We start from the raw sequence: 22,278 nt of genomic DNA on the forward strand, positions 1-22,278 counted from the left end.
CTGATAAGTCAGTGGCATGGGAAGAAGTGATGGTGCAGCAAGGAGGGCTGTTACAAACTGAAACAGGACGACAGAGGAAGCAGGGGAACTGCAGGTTGGGGGGCACCCGGGTGACTCAGTTGGCTAAGTGTCTGACTTCAGCTCCGGTCATGATCTCACAGCTCATGGGATCAAGCCCCACATCAGGCTCTGTGCTGACTGTGGGTTCAAGCCCCAAATCGGGCTCTTTAGATACCTTCAGCTTGACATCCATACATGAGAATCCTCTCTTTAAATTCCAAGTCTAGCACATTAAGATAAATATCAGTCCCAAAAGCCTTTATACTTTGTATAAGTAACCCTGGGCCCATTTCTCAATTCCAGATCCCTAAGAACACCACTCTTCTTCCTGGCTTCAAATCCAGGAAATAATCTGTTTTCTTTTCCTATCCTAAGGAAGGTTTGTTGTAAACAAAGATGCAATGCCTGTGATTTTTACTCCCATATATATGCTTCATGTTATTACTAATACATACACATGCCTCTTCTGTTTAAGGATTTTACTTCCAATCACTATGGAGAAATAGAAGTATAGCTTATTCCTGGGAAAAAGGAAGAATGAGCTATTTCTCAAAAAGTTGGAAATACAGAAAACAAAAACTAAAATTATAAAAGCAACACACAATGTATCTGTTATCTTGACAAGCTAAATGGCCTTCAAGAAAAAGAATAGCTCCTGGGTTTTATGACTTAAAGGAAGGAGAAGTAGTTAATATCTAAAAGAAGAATGTGTTAAAGTGGAGGAAATGGAAGGGCAGAAAACAGGGAAGCAAATGTTAGTAGAGTTCGTGCAAAGCCTATCTGCAGGAGTCCCCGGTTCAAGGAACTGAACTGTCTGGACCCAGAGGTAGGTAATGCTCCATGGTGATACGTTATTTGAATTGTATAACTTTTTCTGAATTTATACTAAGAATCTCTATTTTTTTATTTCCTCATAGTGAATGAAGGTGCTTAACAGAAGATACATGTACTATACACTTCTTGGACAGTTATTGTTGGCATTTTTAATTACCAAATATGCCTTCTCGTTTGCTATATTTGACCCAATAAAGCTGAGGGCAAGAGCCTAGGACAAAGGGAAACCACTGATATCACTGACTGTTCAAACAAAATTACTATGTGTTAAGGGCACCTGGGTAGCTTAGTCTGTTAAGCGTCTGGCTCTTGGTTTTGACTCAGGTCATGATCTCATGGTGAGTTGGAGCCCCGCTTTGGGCTCTGTGCTGATAGTGCAGAGTCTGCTTGGAATTCTCTCTCTCTCTCTCTCTCTCTCTCTCTCTCTCTCTTTCTCAAAATAAACTTAAAAAAATTACTATTTGTTAATGGAACAAGAACTAGCCATAGGAAAAATCACAGGACTTGTCTTATTCAGGTCTCCCAAGTCTTGTGCAGTAATATAGTACATAGGTCCTAGTTGAGAATATTTTTCTTCAAGAATGAAGTTTTAGTTGTGTGTAAGTGGCACCATTAAAAATGAACAGCAGAAAACAAGATAAAAAGAAATAGGATCAGTCTAATATCAGAAATGTGAATACCAACTAATTAAACTGCATTTCCTATTTCATCCTAAGATGAAGGTTAAATCTTACAAGGAAAGATAAGAAACAAAACAATTAAAAGGAACAAGGTCTATTGCAAAGGCTTGGCTCTTTTGTTTTTTTTTTTTAACAATTCTTTTTTTTTAAGCTTATTTTTGTTTATTTTTGAGAAAGATACACATCAGAGAGAGGAGACAGAATACCAAGCAGGCTCCACACTGTCAGTGCAGAGCCTGATGTGAGGATCGAACTCACAAACTATGATACCATGATCAGAGCCAAAATCAAGAGTCGGATGCTTAACCAACTAAGCCACCCAGACGTCCCGCAAAGGACTGGCTGTTGATAACTATTACCTGGCTTAAAGAAGTGCCTTCTTCAAATTGAAAAAAAATAATTTATTGACTTGAAGTTTCCTAGTATGCATAATGTTAAAAAACAAAGTATAACAAGCTATCACCGTGATGGAGAACAAAAAGAGAATTATATTTATTGAGTGCCTACAATGGGCTAGGTATTATTATGTATTAGACTTCTTTTTTTTTTTATGAACTTAGTTTTCATATGTATTTTTATATACATTTCCCTTCCACAATAATCCTATGAAGTGCTATAATGTTAGAGATGGCCACTTTTCAACATGACAGCCACTAGCCTATGTGCTGCTATCAAGCACTTAACATATGGCTAGTCTGAAGTGAGAATTCAGTCCAAATATTCCAAATACACACTGGATTTTGAAGACTGAGTACCAAATGACAACAACAACAAAATAAAATGATCTAACTCCAATAACTAAGCTCTTCTCAACCCATATTCACGATCAAACATAGATAAATAACTTTTAGATCTTCCTCAATTCCTCCTCCTTCCAAGTCAAACTGATTACAGTTCTGCAGTTGAAAGCATTGATGTGCATATTCCAATATTCTGTGTATGGCTTAGAATCTAAAAGTATGCTGATTTTATATGTAATACTGCTTTGCAATATAGGTTTTTAGTATACTTTTAGAAGAAAAATATATTATTCATAAAGCATTTGTTTTATTATTCATAAAAAATTCTTCAGTAAGTATTAGGGGCAAATAAATCTGACATTTAACATTAAAAGAAAATGTGGTCTAACATTTTCATTAACTTCTTAAGAATCTAAAAATAGAGAGAGCCATCCCTCTTTTTTAGACTTATTGTTAGCATGTAAGAGGGTCATGTGGTACAAAGTTCCCTAAATTTCACTAACAATGTTTGAAGTAAATCAGAACAATTTAAGATTTTTCATTATGCAAACATAACTACTTAAAAATAAAAACAGGCAGCTAAAAACATGTTCTCTCCTTTCATATTTGTAACATTTGACGAAAGTTTTAAATCTCAAATTCATTTCATTTATAATAATAACAAAACTCTAAGAGAAAACTCCCAAGCTCACAAGGCCAAAGATTCTCAAAGTAGTGAACGTTGGAGGTTATCAAGATACCAACATGCAAAACTGGCAACAATAAATCTAGGAAGGCATCCATTCCCCACTCTGGGGCAAAAATCAATTAACAAGTTATTACTGACAGGAGACTGACATAACACCTCTGATAGTTGGAATAAGAGAAAAAAGTGTGAGTCTATGATCTAGACACAATATATAAAAACACCTCCAATAATACAATTTTTATGCTAATAGTCCATTTTAGTAAATATGCCATTTTTATACTTTGGCATGTAACAATCACCTTGTTAAAGAATGAAGATTACTGAGCTCCACCTCAGATTGCTTTACAGAGCTGGGTATTATATTCTGTTCTGTTCATTTATTTGTCTAGCCTTGTATCAATACAATAGGGTTTTGATTATTAGAACGTATCTTAAAAGGCAAGTTAGCTTCCTAAAAATTTGCTACATTTGGTATCTTGTTCTTTCATAAAAATTGTTGGATTCAGCTTGTGAAGTTCAGTGCAACTGTAGAAACTGCATTCAATTCATATCTTTCTATCCATAAATACGACACTGTCCTTCATTTGTTTCAGGTTTTTGTTTTTAAATGTTGTTTTGTTTTTACACATCTATTATTATTTCTAATTTCTTATACTTTTCATTGCTAACATGGAAAGTAATTTAAAAAAAAAATTGAGAGAGAGAGAATGAGTGGGGGGACGCAGAGAGAGAGGGAGAGAGAAAGAATCCCAAGCAGGCTCTGCACTGTCAGCAAAGAGCCTGACATGAGGCTTGATCTTAGGAATGGGGAGATTGTGGCCTGAGCTGAAACCAAGAGTCAGACACTTAACCAACTGAGCCATCCAGGTGCCCAGGAAAGCAATTTTTAAAACATGCATTATCTCTTTGTTTCTGGACTATAGGACTACAATACAGTTTTAGTATAAATATTAGATAGCATTTCACATCAATAGATTGGGGAAAATATTTGACAATACCAAGTGTTAGGAAGTAGACAATGAAAATCTACTATTGGTAAAAGTATAAACTGGTAAAATTACTTTGAATAATCTGACACTTTAAGATGTGCATGAGCTATGGCCCAGGACTCTTTTCCTAGGTATATTTACCTAAAGAACCTCTTATACACATGTACAAAGAGTCATTTCTAAGAATGTTAACTGAAGTAGTTTGTAATAACTGAAGTAGTAAAAAACCCCAAAATAATCTAAATGCTCACCAACAGGAGAATGGATAAATTAATTATAGCCTATTTATACAATGACACACTACACAGGATCCTAAATGAATGAACCAGAGCTACGTGTATGAAAATGGATATTTTGAATAAATATTCCAGGTAAGAATCAATACCCTAAATCACAATCAACGTTTGCTATATTTAGAGTGACTACAGGGGAATAAAAACATGACTCTTTCTTTCAAGTTAGAGGAGTAAACTTAGGCCCATATAAAAGTTCCAAAAACCATGTGATTACTAGAGAAGTGAGTGGAGATAAATGCATAGAGAATAAGTGAATGCATGAATAATGTTTGCAATTAAATTTGAATCTAGGTAAGAAGTGAAGATAGATTGGACTAGAGTGGAGTCAGTGAGAGAAATGGATAAAGATTTAGAAAATAAAAAATTTTAATTCCAGTATAGTTAACATACAGTGTTACATTAGTTTCAGGTATGCTATATAGTAATTCAACAGTTCCATACATCACCCAGTGCTCACAAGGACAAGTGCACTCCTGAATCCCTATCTCTCCCATCCACCTCCCCTCTTGTAACCACAAGTTCATTCTCTATAGTAGAGTCTAGATGCTTCTTGCTTTATCTTTTTTTGTTTCCTAAATTCCACATGAGTGAAATCCTATTTATCTTTCTGACTGACTTATTGCACTTAGCATTATACTCTCTTAACTCCATACCTGTTTTTGCAAATAGATTTCATTCTTTCATATGGTTGAACAATATTGCATTGTGTACATATACCACATCTTCTTTACCCATTCATCTATTGATGGACACTTGGGCTGCTTCCATGATTTGGCTATTGTAAGTAAAAGTAGGGGTGCATGTATCCCTTTGAATTAGTGTTTTTGTATTTTTTAATAGATACCTAATAGTGTGATTACTGGATTGTAGGGCAGTTCTATTTTTTAACTTTTTGAGGAACTTCCAAATTACTTTCCAAAGTGGATTCACCAGTTTGCATTCCCACCAACAAAGCTCAAGTGTTCCTCTTCTCCACACTGTCACAGACACTTATTTCTTGTACTGTTGATTTTAGCCATTCTGACAGGCGTGAGATAAGGTGATATCTCATTGTAGTTTTGATTTGATTTCTCTCATGATGAGTGATGATGAGCATCATTTCATGTGTCTGTTGGCCATTTGAATGCTTTCTTTTGTGAAATGCCTGTTCATGTCTTCTGTTCATTTTTAACTGGATTAGTTTTGTGGGTGCTGAGTTTTCTAAGTTCCTCATATATTTTAGACAGAATCTTGTTTTGGATATATCAGTTGTAAATATCATCTCCCATTTTGTAAGTTGCCATTTAGTTTTGTTGATTGTTTCATTTGCTGTGCAGCTTTTTATTTTGATGTAGTCTCAATGGTTTATTTTTGTATTTTCCTTGCCTTAAGAGACATATCTAGAAAGAAGTTGTAACAGCAGATGCCAGAGAAATTACTGCCTGTGGTTTCTACTGGGATTTGTATGGTTTCAGGTTTCATATTTAGGTCTTTACTCCATCTTGAATTTATCTTTGTGTATGGTCTAAGAAAGTGGTCCAGTTTTCCCAATATCATTTCTAGGAGATACTTTTTCCCTTTGGATATTCTTTCCTGCTTTGTTGAAGATTAACTGACCACATACTTGTGGGTTTATTTCTGGGTTTTCTATTCTGTTCTATGTGTCTATTTTTGTGCCAGTACGATACTGTTTTGATTAGTACAGCTTTGTAACATGAAGCCTGGGATTGTGATACTTACAGTTTTGCTTTTCTTTTTCAAGATTGTTTTGGCTATTCAGGGTCCTTTGTGGTTCCATACAAATTTTAGGATTGTTTGTTCCAGTTCTCTGAAAAATGCTGTTGATATTTTGATAGGGATTGCATTAAATGTGCACCTTGCTTCTGACATTTTAACAATAAACATTTCAACAATATTGTTATTAACAATATTTGTTCTTCCAATTCATAAGCATGAAATGTCTTTCCATTTTTAATTTTTTTAATGTTTTTTTTAAAATTTTTGAGAGTGAGAGAGACAGCATGAGCAGGGGAGGGTCAGAGAGGAAGACACAGAATCCAAAGGCAAGCTCCAGACTCTGAGCTAGCTGTCAGCACAGAGCCCGACGTGAGGTTTGAACCTACGAACCGTGAGATCATGACCTAAGCTGAAGTCAGACACTCAACCGACTGAGACACCCAAGTGCCCCATCTTTCCATTTTTAAAAGTCTTTTTGAATTTCTTTCACCAATGTTTTATAGTTTTCAGAGTGTAGGTCTTTCACTTATTTGATTAAGCTTATTCTTAGGTATTTTATTATATGTGGTGGAATTGTAAATAGGATTGTTTTCTTAATTTCTCTTTCTACTGCCTCATTAGTATATAGAAACGCAACAAATTTCTGCATTCTGATTTTATACCCTAAGACTTTACTGAATTCATTTATTAGTTCTAGTATTTTTTTGGTGGAGTCTTTTAGAGTTTTCTATATATAGTGTCATGTCATCTTCAATAGTGAAAGTTTTACTTCTTCCCTACGAATTTGGATGCCTTTTATTTCTTTTAGTTGTCTGACTGGTGTGGCTAGGACTTCCAGTACTATGTTGAACAAAAGTGGTGAGAGTTGACATCCTTGTCTTGTTCCTGGTTAGGGGGAAAAGCTCTCAATTTTTCCCCACTAAGAACGTGCTGTGGGTTTTTCACATAAGGCCTTTATTATGTTGAGGTATATTTTTCCTAACTCTACTTTATAAGGGTTTTTATCATAAATGAATATTGGACTTTGTCAAATACATTTTCTCCATCTATTGAAAAGATCATATGGTTTTTATCCTTTATCTTACTGATATGATGTATCACATTGATTTGTCAATGTTGAACCATTCTTGTAACCTACAAATAAATCCCACTTGATCATGGTGAATAATCTTTTTAAATTTATTGTTGAATTCCGTTTTTTTCAGGACTTTCGTCTCTATGGTCATCAGAGAAATTAGCCTATAGTTCTTTCTTACTGGTGTCTTTATCTGGTTTTGCTACCAGGGTAATGCTGTCCTCATAGAATGAATCTGGAAGTTTTCCTGTCTCTTCTATATTTTGGACTAGTTGGGAGAATAGGTATTATCTCTTCTTTAAATGTTTGTTAGGGGGTACCTGTTTGGCTCAGTGGGTTAAGCATCTGACTCTTGATTTTGGCTCAGGTCCATGAGATTGATTCCTAAGTTGGGCTCTGTACTGACAGCATGCAGCCTGCTTGGGATTCTCCCTCTTCCTCTCTATCAAAAATAAATAAACATTTTTAAAAAATGGTAGAATTCCCTGTGAAGCTGTCTGGTCCTGGGCTTTTGTTTGTTGGGAAGTTAATGTTTGTGTTTGGTTGTTTTTTATTATAGATTAATTTCTTTGCCGGTAATCAGTCTGTTCAAATTTTCTATTTCTTCCTCTTCAGTTAAAAAAATTTTTTTTAATGTTTTTAATTTATTTTTGAGAGACAGAGAGAGACAGTGCGAGCAGGGGAGGGTTAGAGAGAGAGGTAGACACAGAACCTGAAGCAGGTTCCAGGCTCTGAGCTAGCTGTCAGCACAGAGCCCGATGTGGGGCTCGAACCCACAAACTGTGAGACTGTGACCTGAGCCAAAGCCGGACACTTAACTGACTGAGCCACCCAGTTTTGATAGGTTATAGGTTTCAAGAAATTTATCCATTTCTTCTAGATTGTTGGCATACACTTTTTCATAATATTCTCTTACAATTGTATTTCTCTGATGTTGTTATAGCCTCTCTCATTTGTGATTTTTTTGAGTCCTTTCTCTTTTTTTCTTCATGAGTCTTGCTGGAGATCTATCGATTTTGTTGATTCTTTTCCAAGAAACAGCTCCTGGTTTTACTAACCTGTTCTATTGTTTTCTTTAGTTTGTATATCACTTATTTCCTCTCTAATCTTTATTTCTTTCCTTGTGCTGGCTTTGTGTATTGTGTGTTGTTCTTTTTCTAATTCCTTTAGGTGTAAAGTTGAGATTTTTCTTGTTTCTTTAGGTGAAACTATATTGCTATAAATTTCCCTTAGAACTGCTTTCACTGGAGTGCTTTGGTGGCTCAATTGATTGAGCTTCCAACTCTGGATTCTGGCTCAGGTCATGATCTCAGAGCTGTGGGATCATGCCCCACATTGGGCTCCACATTGAGTGTGGAGCCTGCTTGAGATTCTCTCTCTCTCTCTGCCCCTCTCCTCTACATATGCTCTTTCTCTAAGATAAAATAACATAAAATAACTTAAAATAAACCACTTTGGTGTATCCCAGAGATTTTTGTTGTGTTTTCATTTTCATTTGTTTCCATGTAACTTTTTGTTTCTTCTTTGATTTCTTGCTTTAGCCATTCACTGTTTAGTAGCATGTTACTTAACCTCCATGCATCTGTGGTCTTTCCAGCACTGTGGTCAAAAAAGATGCATGGTAGAAGGTCACTGCCCTTTAAGAGGGGCCTGAGGAATCTAATAACTAGAAGAGACATTACTGGTCTTTTGGTTCTTTCTTTCTCATCCTCTGAAGTCTGTATGCAGCATCTGAAATTGCTGACTACCTTCTTCTTTAGAAACTGTTGCTATTTATCTATCTATGATACTGAATTTTCTAAATCTAACTGAAGTTCCCTGGGTTACCAAATGATAGACATCGCATTGTAGTTAAAATATAAAAGTGAATAAAAACTGACCCATGTACCCAAGAGGCTTAGGGTCTAACAGTGTAGACACACAGGTAAATTAACAACTATCATGCTCTAAGAGGGATATGTTCAGATGAGGGCCATCAAAAATCAGCTGGAGGAGGGGCGCCTGGGTGGCTCAGTCGGTTAAGCATCTGACTTCGGTCCAGGTCATGATCTCATGTTCGTGGGTTCGAGCCCCATGTCAGGCTCTGTGCTGACAGCTCAGAGCCTAGAGCCTGCCTCGGATTCTGTTTCTCCCTCTCTCTATGCCCCTCTCCCTCTCATGCTCTTTCTCTCTATCAAAAATAAGTAAAACATTAAAAAAATTTTTTTAAGAATCAGCTGGAGGAGAAATCAGTCAGGCGCCAAGTAGTGAAAAAGAGTGTTTCAGGGAGTAGCAGGTACCAAAGACAAGAGGGAATGAAAGAGCAAGATATATTTAAGAAATATACTCATTAGTTCTGTCAACAAGTATTTATTGCCTATATAGTAGGTATAGAACTTGGAGCTAAATATTCAATGGTCAGCAAAAACAGATATGGACTCCTTCCTTTACAATGAAAGCAGAAATCAGATATTAACCAAATAATCACACTGTTTCAGGTATAGTAAAAACCTGAAGAAGTGGTCAGAAGAAAAGGAAGATGATTCCATGATGATATGAAGACTTATCCACTGGAGGTGGGAGATGGTTTGGGAAGACTTCTGTGGGGACAATCCTTGAGCTGGCGTCTAAAAGATGACTGAGTAGGAGCTACCAAAGCAGAAAGGGGAGAAATGGATGAAATAGATTCAAATAAGTATATGACACAGATGAGCCCCCCTCAAAAAAGAAAAAAAAGAAAAAAAAAAGGAAGGCAAGGAATAGATAATGTAAAGTCTTAAAATCTACATTGAAGATTTCAATGTTTAAAGTATAAGCCACTGAAGAATTTTAAGCTGTGTTTGTACCACAGATTTACATTTATCATTACTATGACTCCAAAATATAAGAGTAACTGTAAAAGGTCAGTAATAGATGTGGGCAGACCTGCTGGTAGTCTACCCACTCAGTTAACAAATATTTACTGAGTGCCTAATATGTAGCAAGCACTGTTAGTGTACTGGATATATGGGAATAAATAAATCAAAGTCCCTGACTTCATGAAATTTATACCCTCTTGAAGGGGAATAGACACTAGACAAATACTCAGAGTTTACAAAATCATTAAGTGTTACGTGCTATGAAGAAATAAAGTAGTGTTAGAAAATGGTGAATTAGGAAGAGTGTTATTTTAACACATGGTATTGGAAATCTAGGCAAAAATGATGAAAGCTTGGACTAAGGTGGCAGTAGTGAAAGAAATAGATGGGTTGAAAAACTAGGAGGTACAAAAAAAATCCGGTTTGGGAGATGGCCTAAGAAATGTGAGATGATAGGGGAATAGCGTCATAGACACTCCTAGGTTAGTGACCATATGCATGCTATACTTTAAGGAAAGTACAGTAGAAGAGTCTAATTCAATTTTTAAGGACTCCAACATTTAATGACTAAGGTAAAGAAAATGAACATTCCAGGGCACCTGGGTGCTCAGTCAGTTAGGTGTCCAAATTTTGATTTCGGCTCAGGTTGTGGGATCTCACAGTTGTGGGATTGTGGGATTGAGCCCACATTGGCTTCACATTTAGCATGGAGCTTGCTAATGATTCTCTCTGCCCCTCTCCCCTACTAGTACTCTCTCTCTCAAAATAAACAAACATAGAAAACATAGAAAATGAACATTCATAGGATATAGGAAAGATAGATCAATTTAAATTCACTACCCAGGGAGGTAGGTAGAAAATACGATGTGAAATTACACAAATTAAAGGAGGAACATTCAACATCAAATGCCACTACAAGGTGAAGTACTGCAAAGACTACGAATACCCACTGGACTATGACAGCTGCTTTGATGTTATGGGGTGGGGGGAGGCAACAAAGGCAGCAGTAGCAGGGAAAGTGAACACTAGCTTGCCCTGAAGACTGAGTGAGAAGTGAGGAAACTGAGATACCAAGACTGGACAATTCTTGAGGTTAAAGGGAAAGGACAGGAAATAGGGTAATGTCTAGAGGGAGACATAGGAGTCTAAGTAAGGTTTAGTGTTTTTGTGGTTTTCAGATTAGAGAGACATAGGCCCACAAAGGTATCAGCAAGAGGGTAGAGCTACAGATACACAGAAGAGGGAATGGTCTGTTCTAAGGCAGGAGGCTCTATTAGTTGGAAAGATGTAAGGGCAATTCATAAGGTATAATCTACAGAACATGACAACCCAGATTCAGAGGGTGACTAAAAGGGAGGAGTTTAATACGATTCTCAGGCTTGTGGCTTTGAGTGTCTATATACTGTAAACTACTCACGAGGTAGGGCACAAGGTAAAAGAAATGACTGGGGCTTAAAAAAAAATTTTTTTTTAATTGAGGAAAGGGCTATGAGAAGGGAAGAAAGATGAGCTCAGCTTTACAAACTAAATTTGAAGTTATGTTTCAGATCCAGGTGGAAATACTCAGTGGGCAACTAGATATTTCAGAGCTAACGGTGAGACGACTGGACTCATTAGTACACAGGTAGTAGGGAAGCCATGTGTTTTCATGTCGTCCCCAAGGAAAAGTGCATGAAAGAAGGAAACTATTAAAGGAGAATAGAGTAAGGTTCAGAGCCGAACCCTGGGGAATCTTTAAGATAAAATACAGAATATTCAGGAAATTCATATCCATTTAAGTCTACTACTGTTTTCCCTCCTAACTCCTGAAATTTCAAGAGAAATGTCCTTGTATATTTTTCTGGCAAACATGCAGAAAACCAAATTGAATCTCTCAATAATGACACTTGATTACTATTTCAGCAAAATGTATTACAATAAAATATTCTCATTAGAATTCTCCATGGTTGTTTTTAATTAAATCTACATAAAACTGGTAGGATAGGTGTTCAACTCTGTGAATGAGTGATGTTTTTGCCAAAGTTAGACAATTATCTAAAAGAAAAAGGATAAGAGAAAACACTGTTTTCTAGATCTTACAAGTTGATACAGGATACTCCCTGGATTTTATTCAACATGAGACACTGAGAGTAAACAGAGATAAAGCATATCCTTGACCTTAAGGAGCTTTCAACTCATATTATGGAATATACTGGAAGTCAGACAATTATGGTCCATAGGCCAAATCTGGCCCAGTGCCTGTTTCTGAAAAATAAGGTTTTATTGGAATTTGGTCACATGCAATTTGTTTACATATTGTCTATATTTTTGTGCTAAAACAGCAATGCTGAGTAGTTGCAACAAAGTTACACCTTATGGCCTGAAAAGCCTAAAATATTCTCTGGCCCTTGACAGAAGTTGTTCACCAATCCCTGTTATAAAGCAGATTGAAGCCTATAGAAAACATTATTTCTTCAGGAGGATAACATTGTCTCAGGGGGCTAGAGCAGGTTTCATAAAGAAAGCAATACTTAAGAATAAGCCAAAGCTCACCAAAAACAGGAAAAGAAGAAAGGTAAGGCTGAGCGAATACTGTATTTTAAGAAAACAGGAATGCATATAGTCCATCTAGTATCTAGGATATTGGGGATGTGGCAAGTGAAAGAATGGCAGAGAACACTTTCACTGATTTTCCCTTCCTACTGCCAAGCTCGTGTGTGCAGGAAGTAAAATCTACAATTTTAATGCTATACTCTGAGAAAAATATAATTGGAAAACACAACCAGGCTGGCAAAATTGATTAAAGTTACGTTATCCTGTCAGGAGTTTAAATTTGATACTACTCTCAGTGGAAGGTCGTCATTATCAAAAAAATTTAAGATATTAAGATTTATGAATAAATTGCTTTTTGAAATTAGATTTATTGTTTTCCTTTTAATGTTATTCTCACTGGTTTGTATTCTGATATTATCTTCTGAGTGAGAGAACAAAGATTGAGATTACACTCTACCCAAATGCAGAAACTATATATAATCCTGAGCAGACATTACGTTGCACATCTGAGCTGTTGGCATGCCCATCTCATCATCTGTCACAGAAAGGAAAAAATGCTGAGCAGTTTATTCCCTGTAGGAAATAAGACACAGAGGAAGTAGTTAAGTAAGGGATGGGTATGATCTGGTATGGGTTTTAGAAAGCCTAACTGCAAGGACAGAAAGGGAAGATGGAGTGAAGTATGACAGATACATGCAACAAGGAGAACAGTCAAGAAGCCAGTGACCTGGCAAAATGAAAGACAAAGTTTAAGGCACAGGTATCAACAAAGGAAACGCGTTCAGTATGTATTAAGGAGAGATTGGCTTAGCTGATGAGACAGAGGTAGAAGACTATGAAATTCAGTCTGTGGCTTGGAAAACTAAGAATGCAGCTGTTATGGGAATGAATTCATAAAGCAGAGAAAGAAGAAATTTGGGGGAAAGAAAATATTAGATATTTTAGAGAGGTTGATTTGAGGAGACTTCACATATCCAAGTTATCTGTTCAGTTAACAATTGAAAATAAATACAGTGCTGAACCTTTGAAAAGAGGTCTGTTCAGAAGACATGCGATTTGGAAGAGTTGGTGGTTGAAATCACAGGAATGGATGAAATTTTAGGGGTGGGTATTATGTTTGAAGGGAACTAAATAAAGCAGGGAAAACACAGAGAAAAATTCCATGTTTAATAGGTAGAGTAAGAACAGCTAGGATAGAAGCAGGAAAATAATAAAAGTGATGTTGCAGAGGTCAAGTGCATAGTTTCAAGAAAAGAACAGTTTATCACACAGTCAAGCTGTTGAGATGTATGTACACATTACTTACAAAATAAAAAGCCATGATCTATTAGTGGCCAAGAGTAAAGGCTCTGAATTCATAGGGACCTGGGCTCAATCCCAGTTTAGCTATCTTGAGTAAGTTAGACTTCAGCTCTCAATCTGTAATGTATGTAATAGTACTTACTTTTCTCACAAGATTATGGTAAGGAATAATGAGATAGTGTAAAGCACTTAGAATAGAGCCTGCACATATAGGAAGTAATCAGATGTTGGCAGCTATTATTAAAATCTTTTTTACCAGGAAAGAAAACATCAAATCACTGTAAACTATTGCTTGAATTCAGGAAACTTTGCTGCTGAAGCCAAAAGGCCAACAAATATTAAATATAAAGGCTACAAAACATGTTTGTACCTTTATATAAAACTACAGCACATTTTGGAGCACCTGGGTGGCTCAGTGGGTTAAACATCTGATTCTTGATTTCAGCTCAGGTCCTAATCGCATGGTTTGATTCATGAGTTTGAGGGTTGCATCGAACTTTATGGTGAAGGTTCAGAGCCTGCTTGGGATTCTCTTTCTGCCCCTCTCCTGCTTGTGCACACACTCTTGCTTTCTCTCACAATAAATAAACCTTAAAAAATTGTTAAGAAAAAACAACTATTGTCATTCTAACTGAACCACTGTATGGAAAAATATGGCAAGCTCAGGTCATGATCTCATGGTTCATGGGTTCAAGCCCCGCATCAGGCTTTGTGCTGACAGCTAGCTCGGAGCCTGGAGCCTGCTTCGGATTCTGTGTCTCCCTCTCTCTCTGACTCTCCCCTGCTCACACTGTCTCTCAAAAAAATAAAAATATAAAAAATTTAAAAAATGGTAATTAAAATAGAACACAACAAAACATAACTGGATTTTCAGTTTGAGAAAGAAACTAACACTTTCTTTCAACTGAAAGTACGTATAAAAAAGATTTCTAGTACTACCCAAGAACTGACCAGCAGGTGGAGCCCTCTAGAATGTGTTGGTAGGCAAAACCTCCTATAGTGAAAAAGGATGACTCATTAGGATGTCTAAATTTTATTCTTTAAAGATATTTTACTCCCTCTGCTTTAATCACCAAATAATTTTACTAGTAGCAAAATTTATGACATTTCTTAACACTGATATTAATATTTTGACTAGTTGACAGATATCTTAGAATGTAAAATACCAGAATTCCCTAATACTGTATAAACAAAATCACTGGTATTCTGGTTTTGAAACCGGATAATGAACACTGAGTGATCTGATTTTGAGATACCACTGGGAATCTATCAGGCTAAGGCCCTAGATCATAAAGCATCCTTGTGCTGTCCAGCTTAAAACAGTCTAAGAAAGCCTGGGATTTTTCTAGCTATGGCAACTACAGTGACAAATATAAATTAAATCAGGTTTTTGTGATCACTCCCTAAATTTTTTTGCCTTTAGATAAGCTATTAGTTAATGGTCTAAACCTACACCTAAGAAACAAATCAGAATTAACAGGGGATTAAAATAAAAGCAACTAAAATAAGAGGCAAAGTGCAACTTTATTCTGTAAATAACAATTAGCTATATCCACTTGTCTCTGCATGCTTAGAAGCTCCTAAAACAATATGAAATTAATGTAAAACAATAAGTTACCAGAATATTCAAGTAAGGGAACTGTTTTGTCCAGAGCTACACTTATGATTGATACAAAAAGTATTGATATCACCATTATATAGATTTAAATGATATCCACACGGTGTCCACACCCACAGAAGTTCATTCCTTTAACAGGACTTGCTTGTTCAAGGAGTTTTGCCCATAACACAAGAAAACAGATAAAACTATTATGTTTATATGGCGCATCGACAGACAATTAACATACTGATTCACTGATTTCCCCCAGCCCCTTCCCTACGTTGCCAAGCTTAGGTGCTCAGGGAGTAAAATCTACAACATTAATGCTACACGCTAAGGAAAACATAATTAGTTTATAAAAGCATAATGAAAGATCAACACAAAAAATCCTAGACACCACAGTGTAGTCCAAAATCAAATACAAATGATTTCTGCTTACCCAATTAGAGTAGAAGGCCCTAGTTCTACAATTAGAATTGAACACACAACAACACAAATACAGATAAAACATTAACAAAACCAGAGATTTTGTGGCATCCAGTCCCTTAGGCAAACCTATTTAGGGGTATTTGACTATACTGGTGCACCCCACACAAAAACTAGAATAAATTACAGAATTATGTCTGACATGAGAAAAACAGCTGTCATGTTGCTCTTTGACAGTACTAGCCCTTAAGTCAGGGAAACCAAGATACTAAACGAGGCACAAAATCTTTAAATCCTTCCCTTTCCATTCAGACTACTTAGTGTACAACCTTGACTACTTTGTATCAGTGAGGGGAGGCAATGAACACAGAATAGGCGCCTGATGAACCAACCGGTGAGTGAATCATATATAAATCAAATCTCCATCACCAAAAGATCCAAATTATAAATCATGTTTGTGTATTCAGAACACCCTATTACCTAATAAAATGTTGGTTCAATGAGACATTGCCTGAAAACTTAGTAATCTGTTCCATACAGAGCCAAAAATCTTATTCCTTACATAAAGGGGCTTGGTTCATATTTTCGATTCTAAGTGAGCTTCTGGTGAACATTTAACAACAACAAAGCCAGCTTCAAAGGAATCTGTTCTAATTTTTTTCAACACCGTAAGAAATAAGAACAGAAAAATGGAATAATGAAATTCTAGTATTCTATGGATGGTGTGGGTAGGAAAACCTATGCATATGCCAGTTTTGCATATGCCAGTTTTAATCAAGAGAAGTGAGGTTCAGAAGGACTGTGATTCTCTTAGTATTACAGAGTTTATAGGTAGCAATCAAAGTATAGCAGTCCTCTGGAAATAAGCTAAACAATTAATACGAAAAGCCGCACACTGCTCCTCTTGTTATCAGTACCAAGAATCCGAATGCCTATTGGAAACCCAGCAATTCCGCAAGTCTTCGTACATGTCAAAGTTACTCAATGTCTGAAACCTTACTGTACTCCAAACAGTATCCAAATGACTTCTACTAAAAATCTCTCTGAGGTATCAACTTTCTGGAGCCAGATTCTCAGCGGCTCCGTCACAGCCAAAGCGAGGATCAGATACAGAGCTTTTACCTTTGGCATCAGCTCAAACTCAACGTAGGGTGTGTCCGGGTTGTTGTGAAGCCTGCTCCACTGCCCATTCGTAGAGAGTACCCCTATGCTTCCCAGAGATGATGCCAACCATGACTCCTTCCCCGCGTGACCTCGCGCCCGGAGGGAGTCTTGCTGGAGGCGGCAAGAGCGACACCCGCCCCCTTCTCTAGCTCTTTCCCTGGGGGACACCTCTCGATTAGGGCCTCCACTACGACAGCCCGCTCGACGCCGGTTTAATTTCTGAGGGCAGAGGGGTTCCCGGCCTACTTCCAGACACAGGGGGAGGGAGGAAACCGAGACAGTGAAGGGGGTTCCCCGCAAGGGGCAGAATAGGAGGAGCCAGTAGGAGCTCGGCCCTTCCCCCCAGCGGGCTTACCCTCCACCGCCTCCTACACGTTGCAGCCGCCCCGCTTCCTTGCGGAGGAGCCCGAAGCACTGCGTCCAGCAGCAGTTCCCCATTGCATGCCGCCCAGGCGCCGCCGCTCCTCCTCCTCCCGCTCAAAGCCCACACTCAGGCCCGGCAGCCGCATCCGCGCGGCACGAGCCGAATGAGGCTTGGGGACCAAGGGCAGGCGGGTCGGCGCGCGACGGCGTGAGAGGCTGGGACAGTCGCTCCAAACAAAGGCAGCGGTTACTCCAGCAGCCACCGAGTCGCCCGCGCTCGAGGGAGGAGTGCCGGGCTGCGGGTTCTGGAGTCCCTCGCTGTCCGCATGGCCCTCGCTCACCTCCGGCCCCCAGCCTAAGCACAAGTGACCGCCTCCAGCCTCTGAAGGGAGCCAGTCCCCGCGAGTCGCGCGCCCAGACCCCGCCCTCCCGAGCACCCAGGCCAGCGCCTCGCCGCCGACGCTGCCACACCCCCGCCCTCTCCGGGCCCCAATAGGGCGCCCTCCCTCTGCGGCCCCGCCTCCTCCGGCCACCGGTTCCTACGTCACTTCCACAAGCTCCCGCCTCCGCAGTCTCTGCCTGCGAGCTAGTTCAATTCCGGGGTGTGGATGTTTGTTTCGTTGGACCTTGACCTATCCAGAAGTCTCCTTTTCTCCTTGCATTTCCCGCGTCGGGGTCCTGAGCGTCTCCGCGTTCGCAACGGTCAAGGCTCAGCCTTTGAACTTTGTACTAAAGCCTTGTGAGTGGCTTACCTAGAGCCCAAGGCCAGAAGTCATCGGGTATGAGAAGAGGCACCTCTCTGTGGTGTGTGCTTAGATTTTGTTAAGACTGCACCGTAAGTGGCAAATAGAGGCAGGGGACTGAGTGAAGTTGTTTTGAACGCACCAGGAATTTTTTTCTTTTCTGGTCTCTAGTTTACGTTTCTATCTCCGTACTGTCAATACTGTAGAGAAACTTTTTAATAGTGCCCTACTGGCCTCTTTTTGTTTTGTTTAAAATCAGAATTTCAGATCATTTCAAAGAGGTGGTAGTGGTCCAGAGGAAATCAGTTCGAGGGCTACGGTTTTTCAGGGACACCAGCCTTGCCAATTCAAGCGTGCTGCTTGCTGTCTTCTGTAGTAGATGGGAAGAGATAGCTACTCTGACGCCTCTTAATCTGAATTCTCAAGTATTCTGTACAACTCTGGTTTGTATTGGGCCTTAAAATCGCATATAAGGCGTAGATTAGTAAATGCCTAGTCCATTGGATAAAATGCTTTTTAAAAACTATGTCTATTTTTAGACTTGTAATTTAATCTAGGAAAATTGTTATTTTTTGGAAAATAGTTACTAATGAAAAAATGGTTTTTGAGCTATTCGTTTTCTTCTTTCCTGAAATCTAGACCGACCTAGGTTTCAGTCTTAGAACTACTACTTAAATAATTTTGACCTTATTTGGGTCTTGGTCGTTTTTTGTAACCAAGTGTATAAAGGATATGTTTAGCCCATTAATCTGCAATCAGTCAATGTTGGTGGAATGACTGAATGACTTACTGAATAACAACCATACTAACTATCCCTCTTTCATCCCCCAGAATCAAGCAAATTTGTTAGTGAAATAATCTTTAAAATTCAACTATAAATGCTTAAAGAAAGCTCTGGACTACTCAGCAACAAAAAGGAACATACTATTGATACACACATATAAAGTGAATCTGCAGAAGATTATACTGAATTAAATGCCAGTCTCAAAAACTTGCATATTGTATAATTCTAGAAATGACAAAATTAAGGAAACAGAACAGATTGCATGGTTGCCAGGGATCAGGGAGTAGGGAATGGATCCTTGCGGTGATGGAATACCTGAATCTTGGTTCAGCCAATGTCAGTATCTTGGTTGTGATATTGCATTATAGTTTTGCAAGATATTGCCATTGAGGAAAACTGGGTAAAGGGTACATGTGGTGGTTTCTCTATTATTTTTTACAACTGCATGTGACACCACAATTAATGCAACTATAGACACTTGATGGATTCTTTTTAAACCTCTATTAAAAGTAGATCTGGACTCAGTTAAGGATATGAACCATCCTCAGAGTTAGTGAGAATGATTAAAACATTAAAAAATTGGTTTCACTAATCTAAAAAAATATAAATTAAGATGCAGAGGGAAGTCACTGTTCACTTGTCAAGTCGACAAAAATTTACAAATAAAAATGTTCAGGTTTTTAAAAATTCTTCTAATGTTTTATTTATTTTTGAGAGAGAGAGAGAGAGATAGCATGAGCAGGGCAGGATCAGAGAGAGAAGGAGACATAGAATCTGAAGACAGGCCCCAGGCTCTCTGAGCTAGCTGTCAGCACAGAGCCCTATGCAGGGCTCAAATTCACCAACTGTGAGATCATGACCTGAGCCGAAGTCGGAGGCTAACCGACTGAGCTACTCAGGTGCCCCAAAAATGTTTAGTCATTGAAAGGGTACAGTGAAGTAGTATTGCCCTGAACTGGGGACAGTGAAATTCATTCTGAAAAATCATTTGGAAATATTTGTCAAGAGCCAGAAACAAAGAAAATGTTCAGCAATTGAAGGATGGTTAAATTTGCTGGTGTGGTCTTCTAAGATTACATAGCTATCTGAAATACTTTTTGAAAAACTTTAACAGTATGGCAAAATGCTGCTGTATGAAAAAAATTCAGGATAGAAAATTATAGATACAGTGTGTTCCAAATCATATTTAAAACAAAGCATATACATTCTTAAGTATATATATATACACATTCTTTCTAATATTCCTATGGGGGAAAATAAAAATTGGTAAATAACAATATTAGCAATAATATATCAAGATTGTGGATTTGGGGAAGGCTTTTTTGTTGGGTTTTTTTTTCAGTTTTTTTAAATGATAATTTGATACTTATGTAATCAGAGAAAAAAAATTTTTTAATCTGACCTATCAGCAGGAAGGATTAATTGATAGCCAGTTTGGTTAAGTTTGATAACAAATACAGACATTTAGAAAGAAATGAGTATTTGAATGCAGCTGGATTCCAATAAAGTGAGTTGAGCACAAGACTTGTTTTCTGCTATGGCACAATATTGCATCTCCAAACTGACATTTGGGAATGGTTATGGAATCGATCAATAATGACAATAGTCAAGTATATTGAAGTAAGATTTGTATGTTTAATTATCACAGCTAGAGAATTCATTTATATGGCAGTTTGCCCAGCAGACTATTCAATGTAGCAGTAAGGGACACACATCATCTACAGTGATGGTCACTTAATACCAGCTTGCTAGAGACCCCACCTACCCACCTTCCAGGTAGCAGGACTTTTCTCCTTCCTCATCCCTTGCCAAGTTCCTTTCTCTCCAGTGGTTTATTCTGAAGTCAAAGGAAGAAGTTTTTCTCACAGAAACTCTGCAGTCGGTCAGCATAAATCTCTACCTCTAGTTGTCTTCTGGATTGTGTGGTTTCAAATGTGAATCTCTTTTTGCTCAGAATTCCTCTATTGGCTCATTAATTGCATTTTGTTTTTTGAGATCAGTTGCTACAATCATATTTCTCTAGGGGTTAGGGGAGCATTCTGTGCTGTCCATTACCATGCCATAGTTCCCGTAATGGACGTAAATCCATTCCTTCAATTCACTGGAGCAGTTTAGATTACCAAAATTTACACAGGATACTAGATATGATGACCATAACATGTAGGTAATGAGCTAATAAAGTGTACCTCATGGGTTTGTTGTCAGGATAAATGATTTAAGCATTTTTTAAAAAATACTTATTTTGAGAGAGAGTGTGTAAGTTGTGGGTGGGCAGGAAGAGAGAGAGAGAGAGAGAGAGAGAGAAAGAATCCCAAGTAGGTTCCACGCTGCCAGTGCATACCTAACATGGGGCTTGATTTCAAGAACTGTGAGATCATGACCTGAGCTGAAATCAGGAGTCAGATGCTTAAGTGACTAAGCTACCCAGGTGTTCCTAAGTGATTAAGCATTTGAGTGCTTAGTAGAATACTAAAACCAAGTGTTTTGTATAATGTCAAGAGCTTAGTATCATATGATTACACTATAATTTCTGCAGTGTACGCTATATGCCATACTATAACTGTCTATAATACCCTAAATATAATATAAATATTAGTTGTTGTTATTATTATACACATATTGAAGGAGATTTTCATCAAGTTTTTCCTTTGTACCTGTATCCCTGGCATCCTGTGAAAACCACTGGGGTTTTCAACATTCTCCCTCTTAGACATGCACAGACATACTCCACTCCACTGCCTGAAGTAAGCCTCCAAGATATCGTGGCCTACATAGAGGAACGTGTACTCCATCTCCCAGACCTGTCTGTCCCATGATTGGCAACTATTCAGGATGACTGAAAATAAGACTATTCAGTGGCTTATGGGGACAGTTTACTCCCTACCAAGTAGGAGTATTTGTCTTAGGAACATAAATAGAACAATCTCATAATACAATAATCTGGTATCATTATGGTTCCTAACGTCTTATAATATTAAGGTTTAAATAATAATATGTGAGGGCGCCTGGGTGGCTCAGTTGGTTAAGTGTCTTTCTTCGCTTCAGGTCATGATCTCATGGTTCATGGGTTTGAGCTCTACATTGAGCCCTATATTGGGCTCTGTGCCAACAGCTCAGAGCCTGGAGCCTGCTTAGGATTCTGTGTCTCCTAAAAATAAATAAACATTAAAATAAATAAGTAAATAGTAATATGTGAAAGAATAATAGTGCAGTCCAGGTTTAACTTGATCCAGCATTGCCTAGTTCTTTGTACATAGTTATGTACATTATGAAGTGAAAATGTAGGTGTACCAAGTCTGGTTATAGCTCCTTAGTGCTCAATAATGGCCCAACAAAGAACATATTTCCGTAAGAATAAGTAACACTTTGTATGCACATCACAGCTTAATTTCATACTTAAAAAACAAATATTTCTACCAAAAAAAAAAAAAGTCCAAGTGAACCATCTC

At 37.9% G+C, this 22,278-nt stretch overlaps 1 protein-coding gene across 2 annotated transcripts in view; it reads right to left on the minus strand.

Annotated features, from left to right (window-relative positions):
* Positions 1–17,676, minus strand: part of AP1AR (adaptor related protein complex 1 associated regulatory protein) — a 35,901-nt gene extending 18,225 nt beyond the window's left edge. The window contains exon 1 of one of the 2 annotated variants that reach the window (XM_029941922.1): positions 17,295–17,676. In XM_029941922.1, coding sequence (XP_029797782.1) covers positions 17,295–17,377 — 83 coding nt within the window. In that variant the 5' untranslated portion in view covers positions 17,378–17,676. The remainder of the gene's footprint in view (positions 1–17,294) is intronic. The other variant, XM_029941913.1, reaches the window with a different exon arrangement.
* Between the last annotated feature and the right edge of the window lie 4,602 nt (positions 17,677–22,278).

Source organism: Suricata suricatta, chromosome 1, assembly GCF_006229205.1.
Source record: "Suricata suricatta isolate VVHF042 chromosome 1, meerkat_22Aug2017_6uvM2_HiC, whole genome shotgun sequence".
In the NCBI taxonomy this organism is placed as follows: Eukaryota; Metazoa; Chordata; class Mammalia; order Carnivora; family Herpestidae; genus Suricata; species Suricata suricatta.